The sequence below is a fragment of the Entelurus aequoreus genome, linkage group LG17 (assembly GCF_033978785.1).
Source record: "Entelurus aequoreus isolate RoL-2023_Sb linkage group LG17, RoL_Eaeq_v1.1, whole genome shotgun sequence".
In the NCBI taxonomy this organism is placed as follows: Eukaryota; Metazoa; Chordata; class Actinopteri; order Syngnathiformes; family Syngnathidae; genus Entelurus; species Entelurus aequoreus.
Window position 1 is genome coordinate 46,393,955 of NC_084747.1, and position 27,216 is coordinate 46,421,170.

The 27,216-nt window shown below is 39.4% G+C and overlaps 4 protein-coding genes across 9 annotated transcripts in view; 2 read left to right on the plus strand and 2 right to left on the minus strand.

Annotated features, from left to right (window-relative positions):
* Positions 1 to 7,764, plus strand: psmd9 (proteasome 26S subunit, non-ATPase 9). Its single transcript, XM_062025816.1, has 6 exons — positions 1 to 186; positions 255 to 354; positions 4,420 to 4,613; positions 4,690 to 4,791; positions 6,166 to 6,254; positions 7,471 to 7,764. The coding sequence occupies exons 1-6, from the start codon at positions 61 to 63 to the stop codon at positions 7,496 to 7,498; spliced, it is 639 nt and encodes a 212-aa protein (XP_061881800.1). The 5' UTR covers positions 1 to 60; the 3' UTR covers positions 7,499 to 7,764.
* Positions 7,266 to 18,248, minus strand: gtf2h3 (general transcription factor IIH, polypeptide 3). Its single transcript, XM_062025815.1, has 13 exons — positions 18,056 to 18,248; positions 17,911 to 17,990; positions 14,763 to 14,869; positions 14,545 to 14,684; positions 14,386 to 14,448; positions 11,775 to 11,804; positions 11,669 to 11,697; positions 11,524 to 11,598; positions 11,374 to 11,427; positions 11,018 to 11,086; positions 9,349 to 9,484; positions 8,064 to 8,100; positions 7,266 to 7,989 (listed from the first exon to the last, which is right to left on the minus strand). Exons 1-13 carry the CDS (start codon positions 18,063 to 18,065, stop codon positions 7,923 to 7,925), a joined length of 897 nt encoding a protein of 298 aa, XP_061881799.1. The 5' UTR covers positions 18,066 to 18,248; the 3' UTR covers positions 7,266 to 7,922.
* Positions 15,232 to 27,216, plus strand: part of LOC133632948 (kinesin-like protein KIF24) — a 36,849-nt gene continuing 24,864 nt past the window's right edge. For 3 of the 6 annotated variants that reach the window (XM_062025807.1, XM_062025814.1, XM_062025811.1), the window contains exon 1: positions 23,957 to 25,029. In XM_062025807.1, coding sequence (XP_061881791.1) covers positions 24,942 to 25,029 — 88 coding nt within the window. In that variant the 5' untranslated portion in view covers positions 23,957 to 24,941. Of the gene's footprint in view, positions 15,367 to 23,956; positions 25,030 to 27,216 lie in introns of those variants that run through there. The other 3 variants (XM_062025812.1, XM_062025808.1, XM_062025813.1) reach the window with 3 other exon arrangements.
* On the minus strand, positions 20,590 to 24,333 carry LOC133632951 (Rieske domain-containing protein). The gene is made up of 4 exons (XM_062025817.1): positions 24,254 to 24,333; positions 21,812 to 22,009; positions 21,710 to 21,744; positions 20,590 to 21,639 (listed from the first exon to the last, which is right to left on the minus strand). Exons 2-4 carry the CDS (start codon positions 21,987 to 21,989, stop codon positions 21,355 to 21,357), a joined length of 498 nt encoding a protein of 165 aa, XP_061881801.1. The 5' UTR covers positions 21,990 to 22,009; positions 24,254 to 24,333; the 3' UTR covers positions 20,590 to 21,354.

Below are 27,216 nucleotides of genomic sequence, written 5' to 3' on the forward strand. Positions count from 1 at the left end.
TTCCGCCCTGGTTTCTAAGACGGACCACAATAAAGTGTAGCACACGGTGTCGAAGCGGCCATGAAGATGACGGACCAAAACAAACCTGAGAGCCCAGAAGCTTCTATGGAAGACGTCAGAAGTCTTATCAAGAAGAAAGACGACATCGAAGAGCAAATTCAAGCTTACTACGACGTCCTGGAAGACGTGAGTTGAACGGATAATCGACGAGTGCCTCGTTATTTAACCACCACAGTTATGTGTCTATTAAACAGCAAGGTGTCGGGCTGGAGGCTTCCTTGGTGGACACAGAAGGTTACCCGAGGTCTGACGTCAACTTGTACCAGATAACAACCGCCAGACACACTATTTCATGTAAGTGGACGCTTTTTCCCCCCTCTGTGACGTCAAAATAGCTCACCAAATGGGTTATAGCGCTTTTCTACCTTCAAGGTACTCAAAGCGCTTTTGACACTATTTCCACATTCACACATACCGTTTGCTTAAACGTGTGACGTCACTTTCAATACTTGATTGACATGTTAGATAATGGCAGCCGCGAGTTCAGAATGATGGAATGAAAACGAGCGGCGGGAAGGACCTAGAATTAGATGAAGCACTTTTTATTTCAACTGCTGTCAAAACTGTACAGACCGACCCCGCACAGTTCCGGTCTTCACAATAAAAGCGCTGTTCTGTTTTGCCTGCGCTAACAAAATAAGGGGTCTCAGAAAACTAGCCAGCAAGCTACAGAGTTTGCCTAATGCCTTCAATGTATTTCTTGCAAATGGTATAAAAACGAGAAGTGGTATTGATCAGAGAGTAGGACTTTTTTTTAATTTTTTTTTTGCCTCCACAATGTAAATTCAAAGTTGCACTAGTGTGAATCCTGTCTGATTCCAATCAATACACCTATTTTAATTTGTATTATTTAGTTATCTATATGCGTTAAACATGTTTGTATTTTTATTAAATATCTTTTAACATGTTGACACAAAACCGCCGTTTTATTAATAAATACAAAAAATATGTTTATGTATACTGTGTATATATAATATATACACTAAGTCTAATTCAATGCGTTTTCTTTATTTTCATGACTATTTACATTGTAGATTGTCACTGAAGGCATCACAACTATGAATGAACACATGTGGAGTTATGTACTTAACAAAAAAAAAAGGTGAAATAACTGAAAACATGTTTTGTATTCTAGTTTCTTCAAAATACCCACCCTTTGCACACTCTTGGCATTCTCTCGATGAGCTTCAAGCACACCTGTGAAGTGAAAAACATTTCAGGTGACTTTGATTGATTGATTGATTGAGACGTTTATTAGTAGATTGCACAGTACAGTACATATTCCGTACAATTGACCACTAATTGGTAACACCCGAATAAGTCGGGGTCCACGTTAATCAATTCATGGTAACCTCTTGAAGCTCATGGAGAGAATGCCAAGAGTGTGCAAAGCAGTAATCAGAGCAAAGGGTGGCTATTTTGAAGAAACTAGAATATAAAACATGTTTTCAGTGTTTTCACCTTTTTTTGTTAAAGGCCTACTGAAATGAATTTTTTTTATTTAAACGGGGATAGCAGATCTATTCTATGTGTCATACTTGATCATTTCGCGATATTGCCATATTTTTGCTGAAAGGATTTAGTATAGAACAACGACGATAAAGATTGCAACTTTTGGTATCTGATTAAAAAAAGGCTTGCACCTACCGGAAGTAGCGTGACGTAGTCAGTTGAACATATACGCAAAGTTCCCTATTGTTTACAATGATGGCAGCATGAAGTGAGAGAGATTCGGACCGAGAAAGCGACAATTTCCCCATTAATTTGAGCGAGGATGAAAGATTTGTGGATGAGTAAAGTGCAAGTGAAGGACTAGTGGGGAGTTGAAGCTATTCAGATAGGGAAGATGCTGTGAGAGCCGGGGGTGACCTGATATTCAGCTGGGAATGACTACAACAGTAAATAAACACAAGACATATATATATATATACTCTATTAGCCACAACACAACCAGGCTTATATTTAATATGCCACAAATTAATCCTGCATAAAAACACCTGCGTGTTTGTTATGCTAGCTCCTAGCTCCTCTGCTAGCTCCTAGCTCCATAGAACACGCCAATACAATTCAAACACCTGATCAACACACACAATCACTCAGCCCAAAAGACCGTTTACCTAACCCAAGGTTCATAAAGCTTATATATTTTTAAAAAGTTACGTACGTGACGCGCACATACGGTCAAGTTATCGAATGTTTAGCAGCCAAGGCTGCATACTCACGGTACCTGATATTCAGCTGGGAATGACTACAACAGTAAATAAACACAAGACATATATATACTCTATTAGCCACAACACAACCAGGCTTATATTTAATATGCCACAAATTAATCCTGCATAATAACACCTGCGTGTTTGTTATGCTAGCTCCTAGCTCCTCTGCTAGCTCCTAGCTCCATAGAACACGCCAATACAATTCAAACACCTGATCAACACACACAATCACTCAGCCCAAAAGACCGTTCACCTAACCCAAGGTTCATAAAGCTTATATATTTTTAAAAAGTTACATACGTGACGCGCACGTACGGTACGGTACGTGTTATGCTAGCTCCTAGCTCCTCTGCTAGCTCCTAGCTCCATAGAACACGCCAATACAATTCAAACACATGATCAACACACACAATCACTCAGCCCAAAAGACCGTTCACCTAACCCAAGGTTCATAAAGCTTATATATTTTTAAAAAGTTACGTACATACGCAAAAAAAAGCCAAAGCTGCATACTCACAGTAGCACGTCTGCGTCTTTGTCATCCAAATCAAAGTAATCCTGGTAAGAGTCTGTGTTGTCCCAGTTCCCTACAGGCGTCTGTGTATCCAAATCAAAAGTCCTCCTGGTTAGAGTCTCTGTTATCCGAGTTCTTCCATCTTGACTGCATCTTTCGGGAATGTAAACAAAGAAGCGCCGGCTGTGTACTGTTGTGGCTGACTACGTTCGAAAAATACGTCCATTTCGCACCGACAACTTTCTTCTTTGCTTGCTTGGCTTCCTTCTCCATAATGCAATGAACATGATTGAAACAGATTCACGAACACAGATGTCCAGAATACTGTGGAATTATGAAATGAAAACAGAGCTTTTTCGTATCGGCTTCAATGTGGAAGGCATACCCGTGTTCGCCGGGCTACGTCACACGCATACGTCATCCTCAGAGGCGTTTCGAACCGGAAGTTTAGCGGCAAATTTAAAATGTCACTTTATAAGTTAACCCGGCCGTATTGGCATGTGTTATAATGTTAAGATTTCATCATTGATATATAAACTATCAGACTGCGTGGTCGGTAGTAGTGGGTTTCAGTAGGCCTTTAAGTACATAACTCCACATGTGTTCATTCATAGTTGTGATGCCTTCAGTGACAATCTACAATGTAAATAGTCATGAAAATAAAGAAAACGCATTGAATGAGGCGTGCGTGCCAGGTTCAAACACTGATGACATCTATTAATCAGACAAGAAGCAAGGAATCATGCATAGACAGAGTTCAATTTAGCTCATGAGGAGAACGCATGGAGCTGCACACTTAGTCACAGTCTCGCTATACGCTCTGAGGTACATTTATTCTCTATTTATTCAGGAGTTCTCTAGTCAACATCACTGAGGCCGCCTCTAAAAGGAATGGTCACATATATCATGCAAAGCAGGTCCAGTACGCACAATACGTGACGGAATGTGCTGGGGGCCTTGTGATTTCGCCTTGTCTCTGCTTTGTCTGCGTGCGTGCGTGCCCTTGAAGTCCTTAGCTGTTAGCGTGCTAAACCAAAGATAGCATCTGCGGCTGAGGCCACCCCTCAGACAAGAAGTTTTGTCCTTCCACAGATAGGAGAAATACAGCTTGAGCACAATAGCTAATAACTATAGCAACGGACTTTAAGCATACTAAAGTTGTGTGATAATGTATATATATACATGATTATTCTAACAGTTCGTGCGTGCGTGCGTGCGTGCGATCGCAATTTATCCCAGCACACATCCTTAATTAAAAAAATATTGCAGTACCTTTTTGATATTGTCTCAAGAGGTCGATTCTAGACACATCCTTTGTACATATATAGTGTTAATGTTTTGCTAAAGGACACCAAATGTAGAAACGCTATACAGCAAACGACGACCAATAAAACAAACACGTAGCGATGCTCGGTGGTAGATGACCACAATGTACCCTACAGACATCCTAACGCCATTATATTGGTACATTGCTACTTTCTCATTTAGTTACCTGAGAAGACAATCAGTTACAAAAACACAACAAACATAATGTTAACCAGAATTTTCCGCAGCAGACGTCATCTGTGACCTGTGTCACTGATTGCACGGGGCAGACTATAAATAATTCTGCTGTGTTTGTCCCATCAGGCCTGCAAAACGACCACAAGGCAATCATGGTGGAGATAGAAGAAGCCTTACACAAGCTGCACGCCCGAGAGAAGGCCAAGAGGCATCGCGATGAGACCGAAGCCCGGGAGGAGGCCATGGAACTGCAGGTCACGCTTCCTCCCGCCTTCGCATGCGTGAATTCCGTCATACAGGGCTCGCCCGCCTCTGAAGCTGTGAGTGACGAGGGGACATCCGGCGCTAAAAGACTTCTTCTCAACTCTAAAACATGCCGTTTGTGTCTCTGCAAAGGGCCTCAAAAACGGCGATGAAGTCATTGAGTTTGGGTCGGTGAACCCGGGGAACTTTCAGAGCGTCTACAATATTGCCTCTGTGGTGCAGCATAGTGAAGGGGTAAGATTTTCATTTTCAAAATGAACAAACGCAAGATTTCTATGAAACGGCTGCACCCAGTGGCGTGTAAACACTCCTAAACGTAATTGTGATACTGTTCTACCTAGGGGTGTAACGGTACGTGTATTTGTATTGAACCGTTTCGGTACGGGGGTTTCGGTTTGGTTCGGCGGTGTACCGAACGAGTTTCCACTAGAACATGTTAAGTAGCCGCCTCTGTCTCTGTTAGTCCTCTACACAGCACCCAGCATTGTCCCACCCACACAACCATCTGATTGTTTACAAACAGAGCGGTAACAGCCAATCAGCAGTGCGTATTCAGAGCGCATGTAGTCAGTGCTTAGCATTTAGCAGGTAAGCATCAGGCAGCGGACTCTCCCCAGTTGATAATAAACACCTCCCAGTCAACTACTAGTAACATCACTATGAGCCCGTTGACCTTCTAGAACTATAAAAGACAGCTCAGCTCGATCGCAGTCCTGGCTTGAGGTGAAGGCTAATTCGCTTTTAGCGTAACATTAGCTCATTTTGCGGTGTGTGTTACGGACAGCAAAGCCCTGTCTGTCTGTTATTTCACTTTACCTTTTTCTGTGTTGATTGAGCTGTGTTGAAGCAGCAAAAAAGGACATTATGTTAAACGAAGAGTTTCTGTCTCTGATAGTTGATATAATAATGTAAGTGCATCATTAAGCCTACATGAACTCCATGGTGTTCAGGGATGAATAGTCTCTCCTATTGCTATTGTACCATTTTTTCAGCTATAGTTACATTGATCATTAGTAATGGAGCAGCCTAGTTTTGAATGGCAGGGTCCCTGCTATCATAAAAATATAATATTTACATAATAAAAATCAACTACAGGCTTCCCAAATGCTGTAATAAATTAAGCATGATGAGTTGACTTAAAACTGTTTAATGTTGCACTTTTTATATGTAGAAGAAAAGTTTTGTCATTTTATTTAATCTGAGCAACAACTTGAGGCAGTTTAATGTTGATTAACGTGGGCAGAATTATTATAGTGTTCCCAATGTTAAAAGGATAAAGCCATTGTTTACAAATTTGGTAAATAAATAACCAAAAAATTTATATTTTGTTGTTTTCTTACTGTACCGAAAATGAACCGAACCGTGACCTCTAAACCGAGGTACGTACCGAACCGAAATTTTTGTGTACCGTTACACCCCTAGTTCCACCCCAAGCCTATGCAACTTCTTGAATTGTATTTTTGGACTTCTAAGTGGGGTCCTCTGTAGCTGACATGCCAACAAATGCCAAAATAAAAGGTGTCATCATCTGATGCATAAAGTCCTACACACGGCTAAAGATGTATTCAGCAGGGTGTATAAATGATTGATGTTCCTCGTCCTATGCAGAAGCCGCTACGGGTGACGGTGATCCGGGGAGGTCAGAAAGCTCACATTAGCCTGACTCCACAGAGGTGGTCTGGCAGGGGTCTGCTGGGGTAAGTCAGCACATCCCTAAAACTCAGGCATGTGAAATATCCACCAAAAATGCTGAAATTCGTGTTTTTTTTTAAACATTCATTTTGATGTCAAAATATAATATAAATTATAATAATTTTCAATGAATTATAAAAGATATGCACCTGGGGATAGGTTGATTGGCAACACTAAATTGACTCTAGTGTGTATAAATGTTTTCTGTCTATCTGTGTTGGCCCTGCGATGAGGTGGCGACTTGTCCAGGGTGTACCCCGCCTTGATTGATTGATTGAAACTTTTATTAGTAGATTGCACAGTACAGTACATATTCCGTACAATTGACCACTAAATGGTAACACCCGAATAAGTTTTTCAACTTGTTTAAATCGGGGTCCACGTTAATCAATTCATGGTAAATTGGGCAATTCGGCCTTCCGCCCGAATGCAGCTGAGATAATAATAATAATAGATTTTATTTGTAAAAAGCACTTTACATTGAGTAAACAACCTCAAAGTGCTACAGTGTATTAAAAATAAATAAATAAATAATAATAAAAAGATAATAAAAAATTTAAAAAAATAAAAACTAGAACAGCCAAATAACTAAATCTAGTATGCATATATCAAAACAAAAAAAAAAGTTTTAAAAAAAAAAAAGGGTTTTAAGCCTTTTTTAAAAGCATCCACAGTCTGTGGTGCCCTCAGGTGGTCAGGGAGAGCGTTCGACAGACTGCGAGCGGAGGTTGGAGGAGGTTAGCCTGTCCGGAGCGGAGGTGTCGTGTGGAGGATTTGGGGGTGAGTGGTTCTTTGAGGTAGAGGGGGGCATTTCCATGGAGGCACTGGTGGGTTAGTAGGGAGTCTTTGAATTCAATCAATCAATCAAACCTTAGGGGGCGTGGCTACAGGATATAGTTGAATAATGGGAAATGCATGGATGTTAAATAATTTTACGTTACATTTTTAATGATAATAAATATGTTAGTAAATTATCTACTAAAATAATAAATTCTGTGGGACAACAAAAAGTCTTTTTGACACATATCCTGCACCCAATTGCAGGAAATGTAGTCTTGATTTTTATTTTTATTTTATTTTAATTCCGTGGCTTGCGTGGCAGCACTATGTACCGAAATGTTTCTCCTTTTTCCCCCCAAAGGGTAATCACATGCCTGACCACTAGAAACAATACTACAAAATATATTCATTACATGCTTGCCTTTTCTTCTTGTTGTCCAGGTGCAATATTAACCCAATCCCTCGGTGATGATCACAGCATGACAATAATGTCTTTGAAGCATCTTGCTCAAAAGGGCGTTTTCTTTTACCAAGGAATAAACCTCGCAACCTTTACATTTGGCTGACTTGTCTCAAATGCCAGGTGAGATGACACTGTTAGGAACGCACCTTCACAGGACACTTCATTAAGACACCTTTACACTTGTTAATGTAGTACCGGGGGACAACTCACATTGTTTGATGACCTTAATTATCTACATGAGATGGCTCAATTTGAGTATTAGCAAAAAAATTTAATAAAACTAGTGGTGTACATTTTTCCAAGTTAAATGAGCAAAATAAAGAGATGTGTGTTTATTAGTGAAAATAAATGTCTCAACATTTTTTAAAGTTAAAATTAAAATGAACATTCTGTAACTTTTGTGAATGCTTATTTTTGGTCAATGATGTCGTCATGATGCTTTGAGTTTCTTCTTTTTGCCTTTAACCATCTGTGGGAGCTGGATTTTGAAAGCAGTCCTACAAAAAAAATCACATCGTTACACAACATGATTTTTAATGTGATTAAAGATGACATAAAAAATTAAACTTACTCGCAGGTGGTACAGATGGGGCTAAAGTTGCAGAATACTGTTGAGAGAACACAGCATAACATGTACCGGTACTCTTATGACAGCATGAAAGCAGACACATGGTATACATGAAATATACAAATATATATTGATAAAGGAAATTAAGTTGAATTATTTAAAAGTGAACTAAATATGGCATAATGACCACTCAATTAGGTCAATACAGTGAAAATGAAATTAAATAAATGGCCTTTTTAAATAACATTATTTAAAAGGTCATGAAATCAGTTTAAAAAGTCATGACATATCAGTTTTATAATTATTTGAGTTCACTAACTATAACTATATTGTAGCGTCCCGGAAGAGTTAGTGCTGCAAGGGGGTTCTGGGTATTTGTTCTGTTGTGTTACGGTGCGGATGTTCTCCCGAAATGTGTTTGTCATTCTTGTTTGCTGTGGGTTCACAGTGTGGCGCATATTTGTAACAGTGTTAAAGTTGTTTATACGGCCGCCCTCAGTGTGACCTGTACGGCTGTTGACCAAGTATGCATGGCATTCACTTGTGCGTGTGTGAAAAGCCGTAGATATTATGTGATTGGGCCGGCATGCAAAGGCAGTGCCTTTAAGGATTATTGGCGCTCTGTACTTCTCCCTACGTCCGTGTACACAGCGGCGTTTTAAAAAGTCATACATTTTACTTTTTGAAACCGATACCGATATTACATTTTAAAAGCATTTATCGGCCGATAATATCGGCAGTCCGATATTATCGGACATCCCTACTTGTAACATCACTGTATTGTTGCACATATGTGTTTATATAATGGAATTAAATCAGATTAATTTTTAATTTTAATAACAATTCAAAATGTACCTGAAAATTACACAATAGATGATTGTGTAGTAGAAAGACACATTATGTTAAAGAAAAAAAAAAGAAGCATTGTCAATTCTAGGGTCAAAACAAGACATTCAAACTTCTATGAACTATAAAACACTTCAGAAGCGTGACGTCTGTCTATTATTTAAATTTAGCTTTTTTTATATTTTTTCCTTTTTATAGTACTTTTAGTACTGTTGTTGTTGCTAACATCTCGAGCAGCCTATTCTTACGTCTGTTAAAACATGGACAAATGAATGGCATCGAAAGTGCCTCATTTTTATAGAGTAACGGTTATTTCACGAAATATTGATATGGCCCCGCCCTAGGATACAACTGCAATGTATCTGTGTATGTACCATCAAAGTTTCTCCAGAGGATCCGAGCATTTGTTTCCATACAAAAATGCGGCGAGGCGAGCACTTACTTGACAGGCAAACGGAGCAGACGTAGCCGATTTCGATGAGGTTGCGGTGACAGAAGCACGCCGCCCTGTAATCCACGTGGGCCGGCGGCGGAAGCGTCAGCTGAGAGCGCTGCTCCGCGTCAGGCAGGAACACCCACTGTTCACGGTCACACCACAAAAAGGTTAGAATCTCCATGTGGTCAATATAGTACAATATTAAGAAGTTCCATTACTTGACACTAGAGATGTCCGATATTATCGGACTGCCAATAAATGCTTTAAAATTTAATATCGGAAATTATCGGTATGTTTCAAAAAGTCAAATTTATTACTTTTTTTGTGTACACGGACGTAGGGAGAAGTACAGAGCGCCAATAAACCTTAAAGGCACTGCCTTTGCGTGCCGGCCCAATCACATAATAGCTACGGCTTTTCACACACACAAGTGAATGCAAGGCATACTTGGTCAACAGCCATACAGGTCACACTGAGGGTGTCCGTATAAACAACTTTAACACTGTTGCAAATATGCGCCACACTGTGAACCCACACCAAACAAGAATGACAAACACATTTCGGGAGAACATCCACACCGTAACACAACATAAACACAACACAACAAATACCCAGAACCCCTTGCAGCACTAACTCTTCCGGGACGCTACAATATACACCCCAACCCCCACCACTTCAAGCCCGCCCCCGCCCACCTCAACCTCCTCATGCTCTCTCAGGGAGAGCATGTCCCAAATTCCAAGCTGCTGTTTTGAGGCATGTTAAAAAAAATAATGCACTTTGTGACTTCAATAGGATAGGATAGGACTTTGTCATTGCACAAGTACAACGAAGCTATGTTTTCAGCACAAACCCGTTCAAGATTAGACAAACAAACAGTGTACAGGGTTACAGAACAGGAACGCTGATGGGTCGCCAAAGGTGCCCCGTAAAAGATGGGAAAAAGGTAAAACGCTGGGGAAGATGAGTAAAAAAAATAAAATTTAAACTGGGCTCCTAAGGGGCCCAGTCTGGAGTGGGGAAAAAACCTCCATGCACATAAACACGTTACATTTAATCACGACAACTCGCAACAGAGGGGTGGGGAGTTGGGGCCCTGGAGGTTGACTGCTGCTAGCGCTGCCAGCCGTCCATCACCCCGAGGGGAAACAAGCGGTGGTGAGGGCGTGGGGTGGGGGAGGAGGGGTGTGTGTGTGTGTATAAGTTCAGACAAGACAAAACAAGAGAGCAAGCTGGGAGAAGAAGGAAGCGGGGAAAAATGTGACCGCTCTCACCGGAGGCAAGACAGAAAAGTGAATAATAATAAGTAAATATACAATAATAAAAATGGCAGTGCCATGTTGGCATTTTTTTCCATAACTTGAGTTGATTTATTTTGGAAAACCTTGCTACATTGTTTAATGCATCCAGCGGGGCATCACAACAAAATTAGGCATAGTAATGTGTTAATTCCACGACTGTATATATCTGTATCGGTTGATATCGGAATCGATAATTAAGAGTTGGACAATATCGGCAAAAAAGCCATTATCGGACGTCTCTACTTGACACTATTGGAACTTTTCAGGCACATTTTTTGTGATATTAGAGTTCAACTCCTGTTTTGACTTTACATGTTGCACTCTACTATTGGTGAATGAATGAATGAATGAATGCACTGGTGCTGTGTGCTCACCAGCAGGTACTGAGCAATGGCCGCCTTCTGTGGAATCTTCAGGTACAAGCCTCCGGTTATGTCACAGGCCTGACAAACATGACATGACAAACATCACTAAGACAATAACTTCATAAATAAAATATAAGAATGATCAAACCGTAAGCCATGGACTGAACAAAAATAGGAGTGTGGTAAAGTGGCAATGGTATGGCTAGATGCTAATGCTAAAAACGTGAGGTGTCCTGGCTGGTCCGCTCATGTTATACTTAAATGTAATGGGATGACATGTTATACGTAAATATGTGTTAGCAGTATGCTTTTATGGCACATTCAATCTGAATAAAACAAATAAAATGAATATATATATAACTTACCTGCTGGAGGAGACCAGAATCCGACTCCAGCACGCATGCATCAATCAGGATGTTCTGTTTTTTGGGTTTTTTAAATGTAGAACTGTTAAGTCATACAGTATATGATGAAAAAGCAAAATAAATGTAAACAAATGCTAAAAAGTATGTCACCTGCTTCTGGGCAGCAAAGATGACATTCATGAAGTGCATGTACTGCTGGGAGCAGTCGTCTGCTGCCTTTATTACCTAAAGTTGTTTATTAGCCATATTGAAAAAATATGATAACATTACTAAAAATTATTTATTTGGAGCTTACCAAAATCCGTGACTTGATATCCTGTCCAGCTAAAAAAAAAAAAAAAAAAAAGTTGTGTGTTTGCACCGGAAGACTATTGAATATCTTTTAATGAAACCAAACTTACCTTCACGTTCCTTTGAGACTCTGTTGATGTCTGAGTTGCAAAGATGAAGGAAACAAGACATTAAATCACCAAAAATGATTCCCGGGCGCGGCACCACTGCTGCCCACTGCTCCCCTCACCTCCCAGGGGGTGATCAAGGGGATGGGTCAAATGCAGAGGACAAATTTCACCACACTTTGTGTGTGTGTGACAATCATTGGTACTTGAACTTTAACTTTAATGACGATATTTAACGTGTACTTTTATTACCATACCGGAAATTACTCTGAGTATAAACATGGCAGCGGTAAAGCTGAAATTGACAGTGGAGTTTAAAAAGAATGTATGACTGTTTATTTGTGGAAAATAAATATTTTGATGTTGTTACTCATTAGTTAAAAAAAAAAGTGTAATAATGCCTCATTATGAGGACGTCTTCGAATCTAATGTAGTTTTTCTATTCACACCTACACATTTGTTTAATGTTTACCTATAACTGGAGATCTCCGATAATGGCTTTTTTGCCGATATTCCGATATTGTCCAACTCTTAATTACTGATACCGATACACTGCAAAAACTGAAATCTAAGTAAGATTAAATATCTCAAATAAGGGTGATATTTGTTTATTTTCTGTCTGATAAGATCATTCTTCTCACTAAGCAGATTTTATGTGAGTGTTTTACTTGTTTTAAGGGTTTTGGTCCTAAATTATCTCAGTAAGATATTCAATCAACCAATGTTTATTTATATAGCCCTAAATCACAAGTGTCTCAAAGGGCTGCACAAGCCACAACGACATCCGTGGTTCAGCGCCCACATATTACAACTTGTAGCTGAGATTTGATGACCTATATTGAGTAAAACATGCTTGAAACTAGAATATCAACTGTTGCAAAGCTGTGTCAAACACTCACAAGTATAAAACTACTTTTTTAAAGTAATCATTTCTTATTTCAAGCATGAAACAACTAATTATGATGCCGAGCGCATATCATTATGTCAAGATAATGGCTCTAGCATTTAATGAATTTAAGAATATTTTTCAACATATTGAGCAAAAATTTCTCTTTTTTTTCTACCAAGAAAAGTGCACTTGTTATTAGTGAGAATGTACTTATTTTAAGGTATTTTTGGGTTCATTGAGGTTAGCTAATTTTACTTGTTTCGGAAAGTCTTGACAAGCCAAATGTTCTTGTTCTATTGGCAGATAATTTTGCTTAGTTCAAATAAAATACCCCTCATTTTTGTTTGTTTTTTTCTTGTTTTTGAACACTGACTTTTTGCAGTGTACCGATACATACAGTCGTGGAATTAACACATTATTATGCCTAATTTTGTTGTGATGCCCCGCTGGATGCATTAAACAATGTAACAAGGTTTTCCAAAATAAATCAACTCAAGTTATGGGAAAAAAATGCCATCATGGCACTGCCATATTTATTATTGATTTTACAAAGTGCATTATTTTTTTTAACATGCCTCAAAGTCGCAGCTTGGAATTCGGGACATGCTCTCCCTGAGAGAGCATGAGGAGGTTGAGTTGGGGGGGGGGGGTGTATATTGTAGCGTCCCGGAAGAGTTAGTGCTGCAAGGGGTTCTGGGTATTTGTTCTGTTGTGTTTATGTTGTGTTACGGTGCGGATGTTCTCCCGAAATGTTTGTCATTCTTGTTTGGTGTGGGTTCACAGTGTGGCGCATATTTGTAACAGTGTTAAGGTTGTTTATACGTCCACCCTCAGTGTGACCTGTATGGCTATTGACCAAGTATGGATTGCATTCACTTGTGTGTGTGTGATTGGGCCGGCACGCAAAGGCAGTGCCTTTAAGGTTTATTGGCGCTCTGTACTTCTCCCTACATCCGTGTACACAGCGGCGTTTTAAAAAGTCATACATTTTTACTTTTTGAAAACAATACCGATAATTTTGAAACAGATACAAATAATTTCCGATATTACATTTTAAAGCATTTATCGGCCGATATCGGCAGTCCGATATTATCGGACATCCCTACTTTAAAGTATATATATATATATATATATAAGTATATATATATGTATATATGTATATATATATATATATGTGTATATGTATATATATGTGTATATATATATATGTATATATATATATATATATACATATATGTATATATATGTATATATATATATACATATATATATGTATATATACATATACGTATATACATATATATATACATATACGTATATACATATACATATACGTATATACATATACATATACGTATATACATATACATATATACATATACATATACGTATATACATATACATATATATATATACATATATATATATACATATATATATATACATACATATATATATATATATATATATATATATATATATATATATACATACATATATATATATATATATATATATATATATATATATATATATATATATATATATATATATATATATATATATATATATATATATATATATATATATATATATATATATATATATATATATTTTTTTTTTTTTTTTTTTAAATCTATTTCTCCATATGTAATAATTTATAAATGTGTATTTAATTCAAACATGAAAAATGAGCTAAATAAATATCTGTGGATTGAAGGATACAGCAGAGAGCTTTGGCGAGGGATCCCGCCAGCAAAGTGTCTGTGGAATTTCCCTTCACTTCAACTGTAAACACACAAAAAGAAAATATTCAACAAACAATCACTACATCATCTTTGTGTTGGGTCTGGACGCGTGGCTGACCATGTGGCCGTCACCTACTTTTGGACATCAGATTCCTGACCTCCTCGGCCATGATGTTGTTGGCCACCGAGAGCAGTTCGTACTTTCCGTCGCCGCTGGAGGACACGTCGTCTCCGTTGTCGCCGTTCCCGTGACTCCGTCTGGGGTACAGGAAGTGGCTGACGTACAGACAAGACGACATTGTTTGGTTCTTTCTACACGGTGGATGTCCTTGGAGAGGTCAGCTGGGAGGTCACCTGTCTTGACAGTGACTGGCGATGACGGCCAGCTTGTTGCTCCTGCTCATGGCCACGTGGGAGTTGGCCATCACCATGACGGCGTCCATACATTTGGACAGAGTAAACTGGAGCGACATAAATGCCAGATGTTGACCTAAATATTGAGTTTTTAAATTAGGGATGTAACGGTACTATAAATACCGCGGGATTTTGGTTTCAAAGTCTTCTCAATAATGTTGCGACATATCAAACGAAAACATGGTGAGTGTATGTGGAGGGGGGCGTGGCCTGCGGACCTGCAGCGATGCGGGGTGTGAGATCAGCGACAGGTGCGTAGATGGCCCACCTGGGCCTACTTGTCTAATCACCTGTCGTTCTGTTGAAAGGCGCTGAGCACGAGCAAGACAGACAAACACGAACCAATTGCTGAGAAGCGGAACAAATTTATTGAAAAATAAACAGTATTGTAAACCTGGACGAGACTGTCATGTCAGCAATTGGTGGTCCGAAGAACCCGTAGGAGAGAAACCTCTACAGTGTATTTTTTAATCTGGCATTTTAGCACGGGCCGGATCAGTAAATAAACTACATCTCCCAGAATCCTTTGCGCAGCAACAGCAAGGTAGGGGCGTGAAACGCCATAAGCAGGGAGTTTGAGTTTGTGTTTATGGACTGGACTTTCACAATATTATGCTAGATCCACTATGGACTGGACTTTCACAATATTATGTTAGATCCACTATGGACTGGACTCTCACAATATTATGTTAGATCCACTATGGAATGGACTCTCACAATATTATGCTAGATCCACTATGGACTGGACTTTCACAATATTATGTTAGATCCACTATGGAATGGACTCTCACAATATTATGCTAGATCCACTATGGACTGGACTTTCACAATATTATGTTAGATCCACTATGGACTGGACTCTCACAATATTATGTTAGATCCACTATGGAATGGACTCTCACTATCATGCTAGATCCACTATTATGTCAGACCCACTCGACATCCATTGCTTTCGGTCTCCCCTAGAGGGGGGGGGGCGGGGGGTGGGGGGGGGGTTACCCACATATGCGGTCCTCTCCAAGGTTTCTCAAAGTCATTCACATTGACGTCCCACTGGGGTGAGTTTTCCTTGCCCGTATGTGGGCTCTGTACCGAGGATGTCGTTGTGGCTTGTACAGCCCTTTGAGACACTTGTGATTTAGGGCTATATAAATAAACATTGATTGATTGATTGATTGACTATGGAATGGACTCCTGCAATATTATGCTAGATCCACTATGGATTGGACTTTCACAATATTATGCTAGATCCACTATGGACTGGACTTTCACAATATTACGCTAGATCCCCTATGGACTGGACTTTCACAATATTATGTTAGATCCACTGTGGACTGGACTCTCACACTATTATGTTAGATCCACTATGGACTGGACTCTCACTATTATGTTAGATCCACTATGGACTGGACTCTCTATATTATTTTAGATCCACTATGGACTGGACTCTCACACTATTATGTTAGATCCACTATGGACTGGACTCTCACTATTATGTTAGATCCACTATGGACTGGACTCTCAATATTATGTTAGATCCACTATGGACTGGACTCTCACACTATTATGTTAGATCCACTATGGACTGGACTCTCACTATTATGTTAGATCCACTATGGACTGGACTCTCAATATTATGTTAGATCCACTGTGGACTGGACTCTCACACTATTATGTTAGATCCACTATGGACTGGACTCTCACTATTATGTTAGATCCACTATGGACTGGACTCTCAATATTATGCTAGATCCCCTATGGACTGGACTTTCACAATATTATGTTAGATCCACTGTGGACTGGACTCTCACACTATTATGTTAGATCCACTATGGACTGGACTCTCACTATTATGTTAGATCCACTATGGACTGGACTCTCAATATTATGTTAGATCCACTATGGACTGGACTCTCACACTATTATGTTAGATCCACTATGGACTGGACTCTCACTATTATGTTAGATCCACTATGGACTGGACTCTCAATATTATGTTAGATCCACTGTGGACTGGACTCTCACACTATTATGTTAGATCCACTATGGACTGGACTCTCACTATTATGTTAGATCCACTATGGACTGGACTCTCAATATTATGCTAGATCCCCTATGGACTGGACTTTCACAATATTATGTTAGATCCACTGTGGACTGGACTCTCACACTATTATGTTAGATCCACTATGGACTGGACTCTCACACTATTATGTTAGATCCACTATGGACTGGACTCTCACACTATTATGTTAGATCCACTATGGACTGGACTTTCACAATATTATGCTAGATCCACTATGGACTGGACTCTCACAATATTATGTTAGATCCACTATGGACTGGACTCTCAATATTATGTTAGATCCACTATAGACTGGACTCTCACACTATTATGTTAGATCCACTATGGACTGGACTCTCACACTATTATGTTAGATCCACTATGGACTGGACTTTCACAATATTATGCTAGATCCACTATGGACTGGACTCTCACAATATTATGTTAGATCCACTATGGAATGGACTCTCACTATCATGCTAGATCCACTATGGAATGGACTCCTGCAATATTATGCTAGATCCACTATGGACTGGACTCTCACACTATTATGTTAGATCCACTATGGACTGGACTCTCACTATTATGTTAGATCCACTATGGACTGGACTCTCACTATTATGTTAGATCCACCATGGACTGGACTCTCACTATTATGTTAGATCCACTATGGACTGGACTCTCACTATTATGTTAGATACACTATGGACTGGACTCTCACACTATTATGTTAGATCCACTATGGACTGGGCTCTCACTATTATGTTAGATCCACTATGGACTGGACTCTCACTATTATGTTAGATCCACTATGGACTGGACTCTCACTATTATGTTAGATCCACTATGGACTGGACTCTCACAATATTATGTTAGATCCACTATGGACTGGACTTTTTTTTGGGGTAGTGGGGGACATACACCGCAATAACATCGTACCGTGGCCTTAATAATATCGTACCGTGAGATTTGATACCGTTACATCCTTATTTTGAATGAATTGTTAGCCTGACGCAGTCCTACCTGCGGCTCACGTTGCGCTTGCTGCCCCCACCATATTGGGTTGACATCCACCACAATAACCAGCAAGCTGATCTCGTCCTCTGTGGGAAAGAAAAGACTTAGTAACACACTTTGTTGTTGTCGTCGTGCCATTATACACACTAACCTGACGCCATGGCGACGTGTTACTGTTGGCTCCTGCACTTTTAACCACTATCAGCGTCCATTTCTCGTCTTACTACACGACGTAGCGAAATGTTTTACATGTAAAGGATATTAAGTGAAAATATGAATGTATTAGTAAAATGTTCGCTCCATTAGTGACTTCTCTTTTGTCGGCCTTTTCTTCTTCTTCACATTTCTTTACTTTGATGCCGCACAACATATTCAATTATACACTTCTGCCCTCTAGCGGATGCTGGTGGTACTGCTGCTCTTTCGGCGGCGTATCACACTGCTTACCTAACGTTTTTTTTTAAAGCCTTTTTTTTTTTTTTTAAAAAGACTAACTTCTCTACCGGGTATAACCAAACAAATGCACACTGATAATTCAAAATTAAAGTTATGCACTCCATCTGTCTTGTTCCGTATTGTGGAGCCAACACACGACGTGTGTTGGCTCCACAATACTGTACTTTTTATTTATTTTTATTCATTATTTGTTTAGTTTTTTTCTCCAAAACATATCTGGCAAAAAGAACATTTTAAATACAACAATTATACATACCTACAGTACATTATTTATAAAATATATCTTCGTCTAACGACTGAAATTATATTATCTTTTTTGATACACTTGATTATTAAAACATGTTTTATTATTACATGTTCACTGTATATTCACATTATTCAACCTTATTTTGACATCAGTTTCTCTGTCGTTTTTGTTTGTTTATATAAACCTTTATTTTTAAATTCCAACATTTACAAACCGTTGAAAATAATAATCAAAGTACAAAAACAGTACAAAACAGCACCTGGGGGGCTGCTAACTGTACTTTTATTCACGTTTCTTGGAAATAAAACATCACATAGGTGAAGTGTGTCGCTCTTTACTAGCTTCGTCGAAGCTTGTTGCTTTTGTAGCTGTTTCAGCAGATTTGAATGGCTGTTTTGGGCAGTAGATGGGATGTTTGATCCAAGACACAAACTTTATTTATAAATTCCAAAATTTACAAACAGTTGAAAATAATAATCAAAGTACAAAAACAGTACAAAACAGCACCAGGGGGGCTGCTAACTGTACTTTTATTCACGACTCTTGGGAATAAAACATCACATAGGTGAAGTGTGTCGCTCTTTACTAGCTTCGTCGAAGCACGTTGCTTTTGTAGCTGTTTCAGCAGATTTGAATTGCTGTTTTGGGCAGTAGATGGGATGTTTGATCCAAGACACAACTTAACATTTAACTAAAATGTTGTTTTCTTTGTACTCGACAAAAGAAAAGTAGTGAGAATATCTCCATGTTAAGAAACTCGGCTTCGGCTCCGCCATGATGTCTTGTTAGTAAACACAGACACACACGGCGCGCCTCTCGTCTCCGGCTTGAAAGTGCACCTTTTTGCTCATTTTTGCCACTTGGAGAACAGCAAGGGTGGTGAGCATCTGGCCCACCCCTAGGCACATATAGGACGGAAACCTGAAGCTCGTCAGAACACTTTTGTTTACCACTGTGATGAGAAGCGAACTCGCGGCGTAAAAACATCAGTTTCTCTGTTGTTTTTGTTTGTTTGTATAAACCTTTATTTATAAATTCCAACATTTACAAACAGTTGAAAATAATAATCAAAGTACAAAAACAGTACAAAACAGCACCAGGGGGGCTGCTAACTGTACTTTTATTCACGTTTCTTGGGAATAAAACATCACATAGGTGAAGTGTGTCGCTCTTTACTAGCTTCGTCGAAGCTTGTTGCTTTTGTAGCTGTTTCAGCAGATTTGAATGGCTGTTTTGGGCAGTAGATGGGATGTTTGATCCAAGACACAAACTTTATTTATAAATTCCAAAATTTACAAACAGTTGAAAATAATAATCAAAGTACAAAAACAGTACAAAACAGCACCAAGGGGGCTGCTAACTGTATTTTTATTCACGACTCTTGGGAATAAAACATCACATAGGTGAAGTGTGTCGCTCTTTACTAGCTTCGTCGAAGCATGTTGCTTTTGTAGCTGTTTCAGCAGATTTTAATTGCTGTTTTGGGCAGTAGATGGGATGTTTGATCCAAGACACAACTTAACATTTAACTAAAATGTTGTTTTCTTTGTACTCGACAAAAGAAAAGTAGTGAGAATATCTCCATGTTAAGAAACTCGGCTTCGGCTCCGCCATGATGTCTTGTTAGTAAACACAGACACACACGGCGCGCCTCTCGTCTCCGGCTTGAAAGTGCACCTTTTTGCTAATTTTTGCCACTTGGAGAACAGCAAGGGTGGTGAGCATCTGGCCCACCCCTAGGCACATATAGGACGGAAACCTGAAGCTCGTCAGAACACTTTTGTTTACCACTGTGATGAGAAGCGAACTCGCGGCGTAAAAACATCAGTTTCTCTGTTGTTTTTGTTTGTTTGTATAAACCTTTATTTATAAATTCCAACATTTACAAACAGTTGAAAATAATAATCAAAGTACAAAAACAGTACAAAACAGCACCAGGGGGGCTGCTAACTGTACTTTTATTCACGTTTCTTGGAAATAAAACATCACATAGGTGAAGTGTGTCGCTCTTTACTAGCTTCGTCGAAGCTTGTTGCTTTTGTAGCTGTTTCAGCAGATTTGAATGGCTGTTTTGGGCAGTAGATGGGATGTTTGATCCAAGACACAAACTTTATTTATAAATTCCAAAATTTACAAACAGTTGAAAATAATAATCAAAGTACAAAAACAGTACAAAACAGCACCAGGGGGGCTGCTAACTGTACTTTTATTCACGACTCTTGGGAATAAAACATCACATAGGTGAAGTGTGTCGCTCTTTACTAGCTTCGTCGAAGCATGTTGCTTTTGTAGCTGTTTCAGCAGATTTGAATTGCTGTTTTGGGCAGTAGATGGGATGTTTGATCCAAGACACAACTTAACATTTAACTAAAATGTTGTTTTCTTTGTGCTCGACAAAAGAAAAGTAGTGAGAATATCTCCATGTTAAGAAACTCGGCTTCGGCTCCGCCATGATGCCTTGTTAGTAAACACAGACACGCACGGCGCGCCTCTCTCGTCTCCGGCTTGACACAGGAAGAATCAGAAGGATGACACTGCAACTCTCCAATAAAACACTCAGATTTCTAGCCGATACTATGTAAAAAATAACGTAAAATAACGCAGTAACGCATCATGTAGTAACGGTAACTGAGTTACTGAATATAAAAAATAACGCGTTAGACTATTCGTTACCGCCAAAAATAATGGAGTTACAGTAACACGTTAGTCCCAACACTGTAAGTGACACATCCAAGACACATTGTCCGTCAGTGGACTTTTTTGGCCTGAACCTTGCATAAGTTAGTCCTGTATCGCTCCGTCTGGTAGTAATCCGACTCCACGGCCTCCTGGGAGTCGTTCAGCGTGACGTACACGTCCTTGTCCACCAAGGTGACCTTGTGGACCCTCTGCTTGACGCCTTTGGAGCGCCAGCGTGTCCTCAGGGGTTTGACCGTCGGGTTGTCCACGGCCTGATACAGCCCTTCGCCTTCCGCCAGCGTTATCTTGTACTTGTGCCACGGACATACGATACACGCCCGGCCGTTGAACTCCTGATGGCGGCCGAGCATGCGGAAAGATGTAATAATCCAACTCTTGCAGTGATATTTGTATACGACTCACCTCAATGTCTCCATGCGCTAATGCACCACCCGCATCTGTCAAAGCAAAACCGCCACAATCAGCTTCCACGTCCAACTCCCATTCCAACTCACCCTTTCTTACGGTAACAACGCATGTCCATGGCGTGGAACTCCCCCTGGTGGTGGATGACCAGCACGTCTCGGCACCCGTTCACTAGCTTGGTCACGCGGCCGCGTCCGATGATGTCGTCCCTCTTCCCGATGAAGTGAGATGAAGGTGAAGGACGAGGAGATGAGGAAGTCTCCTCCTCAGAGGACATGTTGGCTCCTTGTTACTGTCCTGCTCAGGAAAAGGATGATTTTATTCAAAAGGATGCAAAAGGCGAAGGAAGTTTCCGAAAGATCAAATTAGGCTGCTTAAAGAGGACGTAGAGACCATGCTGGCAAAAGAAAATACAAAAACCCAAAACCAGTGTATGTAAATCATAAATAAAAACAGAATACAATGATTTGCAAATCCTCTTCAGCCTATATTCAATTGAATAGACTGCAAAGACAAGATACTTAACGTTCGAACTGATAAATGTTGTTATTTTTTGCAAATATTAGCTCATTTGGAATTTGATGCCTGCAACGTGTTTCAAAAAAGCTGGCACAAGTGGCAAAAAAGACTGAGAACATTGAGGAATGCTCATCAAAGACTTATTTGGAACATCCCACAGGTGAACAGGCTAATGGAGAACAGGTGGGTGCCATGATTGGGTATAAAAGCAACTTCCATGAAATGCTCAGTCATCCACAAACAAGGACGGGGCGAGGGTCACCACTTTGTCAACAAATGCGCGAGCAAATTGTCGAACAGTTTAAGAACAACATTTCTCAACCAGCTATTGCAAGGAATTTAGGGATTTCACCATCTGCGGTCCGTAATATCATCAAAAGGTTCAGAGAATCTGGAGAAATCACTGCACGTAAGCCATGATGTTAGGGACCTTCGATCCCTCAGGCGGTACTGCATCAAAAACCGACATCAATGTGTAAAGGATATCACCACATGGACTCAGGAACTACAGTTTGTCGCTACATCTGTAAGTGCAAGTTAAAACTGTACCATGCAAAGCGAAAGCCATTTATCAACAACACCCAGAAACGCCGCCGGCTTTGCTCGGCCCGAGCTCATCTAAGATGGACTGATGCAAAGTGGAAAAGTGTTCTGTGGTCTGACGAGTCCACATTTCAAATTGTTTTTGGAAACTGTGGACGTCGTGTCCTCCGGACCAAAGAGGAAAAGAACCATCCGGACTGTTATAGGCGCAAAGTTAAAAAGCCAGCATGTGTGATGGTATGGGGGTGTATTAGTGCCCAAGGCATGGGTAACTTACACATCTGTGAAGGCACCATTAATGCTGAAAGGTACATACAGGTTTTGGAGCAACATATGTTGCCATCCAAGCAACGTTATCGTGGACGCCCCTGCTTATTTCAGCAAGACAATGCCGAGCCACGTGTTACAACAACGATGCTTCATAGTAAAAGAGTGCGGGTACTAGACTGGCCTGCCTGTAGTCCAGACCTGTCTCCCATTGAAAATGTGTGGCGCATTATGAAGCCTAAAATACCACAAGGGAGACCCCCGGACTGTTAAACAACTTAAGCTGTACATCAAGCAAGAATGGGAAAGAATTCCACCTGAGAAGCTTCAAAAATGTGTCTCCTCAGTTCCCAAACGTTTACTGAGTGTTGTTAAAAGGAAAGGCCATGTAACACAGTGGTGAACATGCCCTTTCCCAACTACTTTGGCACGTGTTGCAGCCATGAAATTCTAAGTTAATTATTATTTGCAAAAAAAAAAAAAAATGTATGAGTTTGAACATCAAATATCTTGTCTTTGTGGTGCATTCAATTGAATATGGGTTGAAAAGGATTTGCAAATCATTGTATTCCGGTTATATTTACATCCAACACAATTTCCCAACTAATATGGAAACGGGGTTTGTAAAAAAAAAGATGCTGAAAAGATGATGTGGAAGCAAGCAATGCAGGAAAGAAGCTTCCCAAAGATGTAGCAGATCGGTTATGCTGGCAAAATATACTACTTTGTGACTAAAATCACTTTTAAACATGCATATAAACACAACACTAAGTTTAGCACTAACAGACTAGATGAACTTGGAGCTTGTGCAGGCCTATAAAGAGGTTAATAATAATTGCGGTCTGCGCATGCGCCACATGTCTTTTGTGGTCAGTTAAAAATGGGGGGGTCAAATGAAAAGGGGATTGAGGGGGACAATCCGACGGGAAACGAGGATTATAAATATACGAATGGCCATGGGGACACAACGTGTGGGGAAGAAGAGAGGGAAGGGATATTTTAAGATGTTTAATAAGACTATGTGATCATTTAATTAGCGCGTAAAAACAGAAGAGACATTCGAAAGTGCTGATGGGTACGGTGTGCTGAATGTAGCATTAGCGTCAGACGAAATACTGCCAAAATCAACTAATTTCTGACCTATTTTCTACATTAAATGTAGTATTTTTTTTATATTGCTTGATATGTGAAGTAAACGAATAGCAAACTTAACTTCAGTTCCGATGGCCGTTGAAGATTAGCGTAACTCGCTAGCAGCGGGAAAAAAAACATTGTTGTGTGCTACACTCAATACGGTCCGGAAAATGTGGTGTTACTTTTGTTGTTGCCCCGCTGAAACACACCCGCATTGCAATCGTTCCATGTATCGGATTAGCAATAATACGTGTTGCGTTGCCTATCGCAACGTAGCACGTTTTATAAATATATGTTTTCACACTGAGTAGGAATAAGAAGTTAAACGCCCCCTTTTTGTGCAACCTCAAGACGCCACCTTCGTGATTAGGCTAAGTCTAAACTTATATTGGATTAACCTCTTCTTTTTTCAGCCATGCCGTGCATGTATATTATTTCACATGGATAAAATATCCATTTGACGCCGAGCATTCACATCGCCATGGAGACCAAATTTGTGTATGTATCGACGCACATTTAGTACACTCGACAGCCAGGATACTTCAAGTAAAGTTATTTTTAATTACATGTTGTTATTCCCTCCACAAAAGTCAGTGTCCTGCAAATGTTTTTAATTACATGTTGTTATTCCCTCACAATAGTTAGTGACTTCCTGCAAATGTTCGCCCTTTCGTCGAGCCAACGATTATTATTCGAGAATGCGTCTAATGACGTCGGCTTACACGCTACTTTAATACTCAATTACGATACTCCTCTGTGTCGTTGAATGGACTTTCTACAACATCATAATACTTTCACAAGGCTGCCTGTCCGCTGTGTTTGCTGGCCGGCATTTCTGCATGCACACCACTGGGGTAAGTTGGAGTTTTCGTCATTATCTCTACTAGTTTATCTCTACTGGCTTCACTAAGTCAAGTTTAACATATTCATTTAACTTTTTTGTATACCACAGGAGACAAATGAAACTGTTTGAACTAGGGTGGGGGGGTCACATGCATACTTGCCAACCTTGAGACCTCCAAATTCGGGAGATTTGGGGGGGGGGGGGGGGAGTATATTTATAGCTAGAATTCACTGAAAGTCATGTATTTCTTTTATATATATATATATATATGTATATATATATATATATATATATATATATATATATATATATATATATATATATATATAGGTAAAAGCCAGTAAATTAGAATATTTTGAAAAACTTGATTTATTTCAGTAATTGCATTCAAAAGGTGTAACTTGTACATTATATTTATTCATTGCACACAGACTGATGCATTCAAATGTTTATTTCATTTAATTTTGGTGATTTGAAGGGGCAAGAAATGAAAATCCCAAATTCCGTGTGTCACAAAATTAGAATATTACTTAAGGCTAATACAAAAAAGGGATTTTTAGAAATGTTGGCCAACTGAAAAGTATGAAAATTAAAAATATGAGCATGTACAATACTCAATACTTGGTTGGAGCTCCTTTTGCCTCAATTACTGCGTTAATGCGGCGTGGCATGGAGTCGATGAGTTTCTGGCACTGCTCAGGTGTTATGAGAGCCCAGGTTGCTCTGATAGTGGCCTTCAACTCTTCTGCGTTTTTGGGTCTGGCATTCTGCATCTTCCTTTTCACAATACCCCACAGATTTTCTATGGGGCTAAGGTCAGGGGAGTTGGCGGGCCAATTTAGAACAGAAATACCATGGTCCGTAAACCAGGCACGGGTAGATTTTGCGCTGTGTGCAGGCGCCAAGTCCTGTTGGAACTTGAAATCTCCATCTCCATAGAGCAGGTCAGCAGCAGGAAGCATGAAGTGCTCTAAAACTTGCTGGTAGACGGCTGCGTTGACCCTGGATCTCAGGAAACAGAGTGGACCGACACCAGCAGATGACATGGCACCCCAAACCATATATATATATGTATATATATATATATGTATATATATATATATATATATATATATATATATATATATATATATATATATATATATATATATATATATATACACTACCGTTCAAAAGTTTGGGGTCACATTGAAATGTCCTTATTTTTGAAGGGAAAGCACTGTACTTTTCAATGAAGATAACTTTAAACTAGTCTTAACTTTAAAGAAATACACTCTATACATTGCTAATGTGGTTAAATGACTATTCTAGCTGCAAATGTCTGGTTTTTGGTGCAATATCTACATAGGTGTATAGAGGCCCATTTCCAGCAACTATCACTCCAGTGTTCTAATGGTACAATGTGTTTGCTCATTGGCTCAGAAGGCTAATTGATGATTAGAAAACCCTTGTGCAATCATGTTCACACATCTGAAAACAGTTTAGCTCGTTACAGAAGCTACAAAACTGACCTTCCTTTGAGCAGATTGAGTTTCTGGAGCATCACATTTGTGGGGTCAATTAAACGCTCAAAATGGCCAGAAAAAGAGAACTTTCATCTGAAACTCGACAGTCTATTCTTGTTCTTAGAAATGAAGGCTATTCCACAAAATTGTTTGGGTGACCCCAAACTTTTGAACGGTAGTGTGTGTGTATGTATATATATATATATATATATATATATATATATATATATATATATATATATATATATATATATATATATATATATATATATATATATAAACAATACTAGGGCTGCAACAACTAATCGATTAAATCGATTAAAATCGATTATAAAAATAGTTGGCGATTAATTTAGTCATCATTCATTGGAACTAGCTATGCGCATGCGCGGAGGCTTTTTTTTTTTTTTTTTTAATTTAAAAAAATAAAATAGAAATAATAAACCTTTATTTATAAACTGCAACATTTACAAACAGCTGAGAAACAATAATCAAAATAAGTACAAAAACAGTACAAAACAGCGCCAGGGCGGCGCTGAGGCTACGTCTCATGAGGTGGCGTAAGCTAGCCAATGATGTGGTCATGTGCAGCTCACGTGACGACGCCGTCTCCTTTGCTGGAAACATTTGAAAAATGGCGCAGGAAAACACTACCGATAGTTTAGCGGATAAACATCTTGAGGTTATTGCTT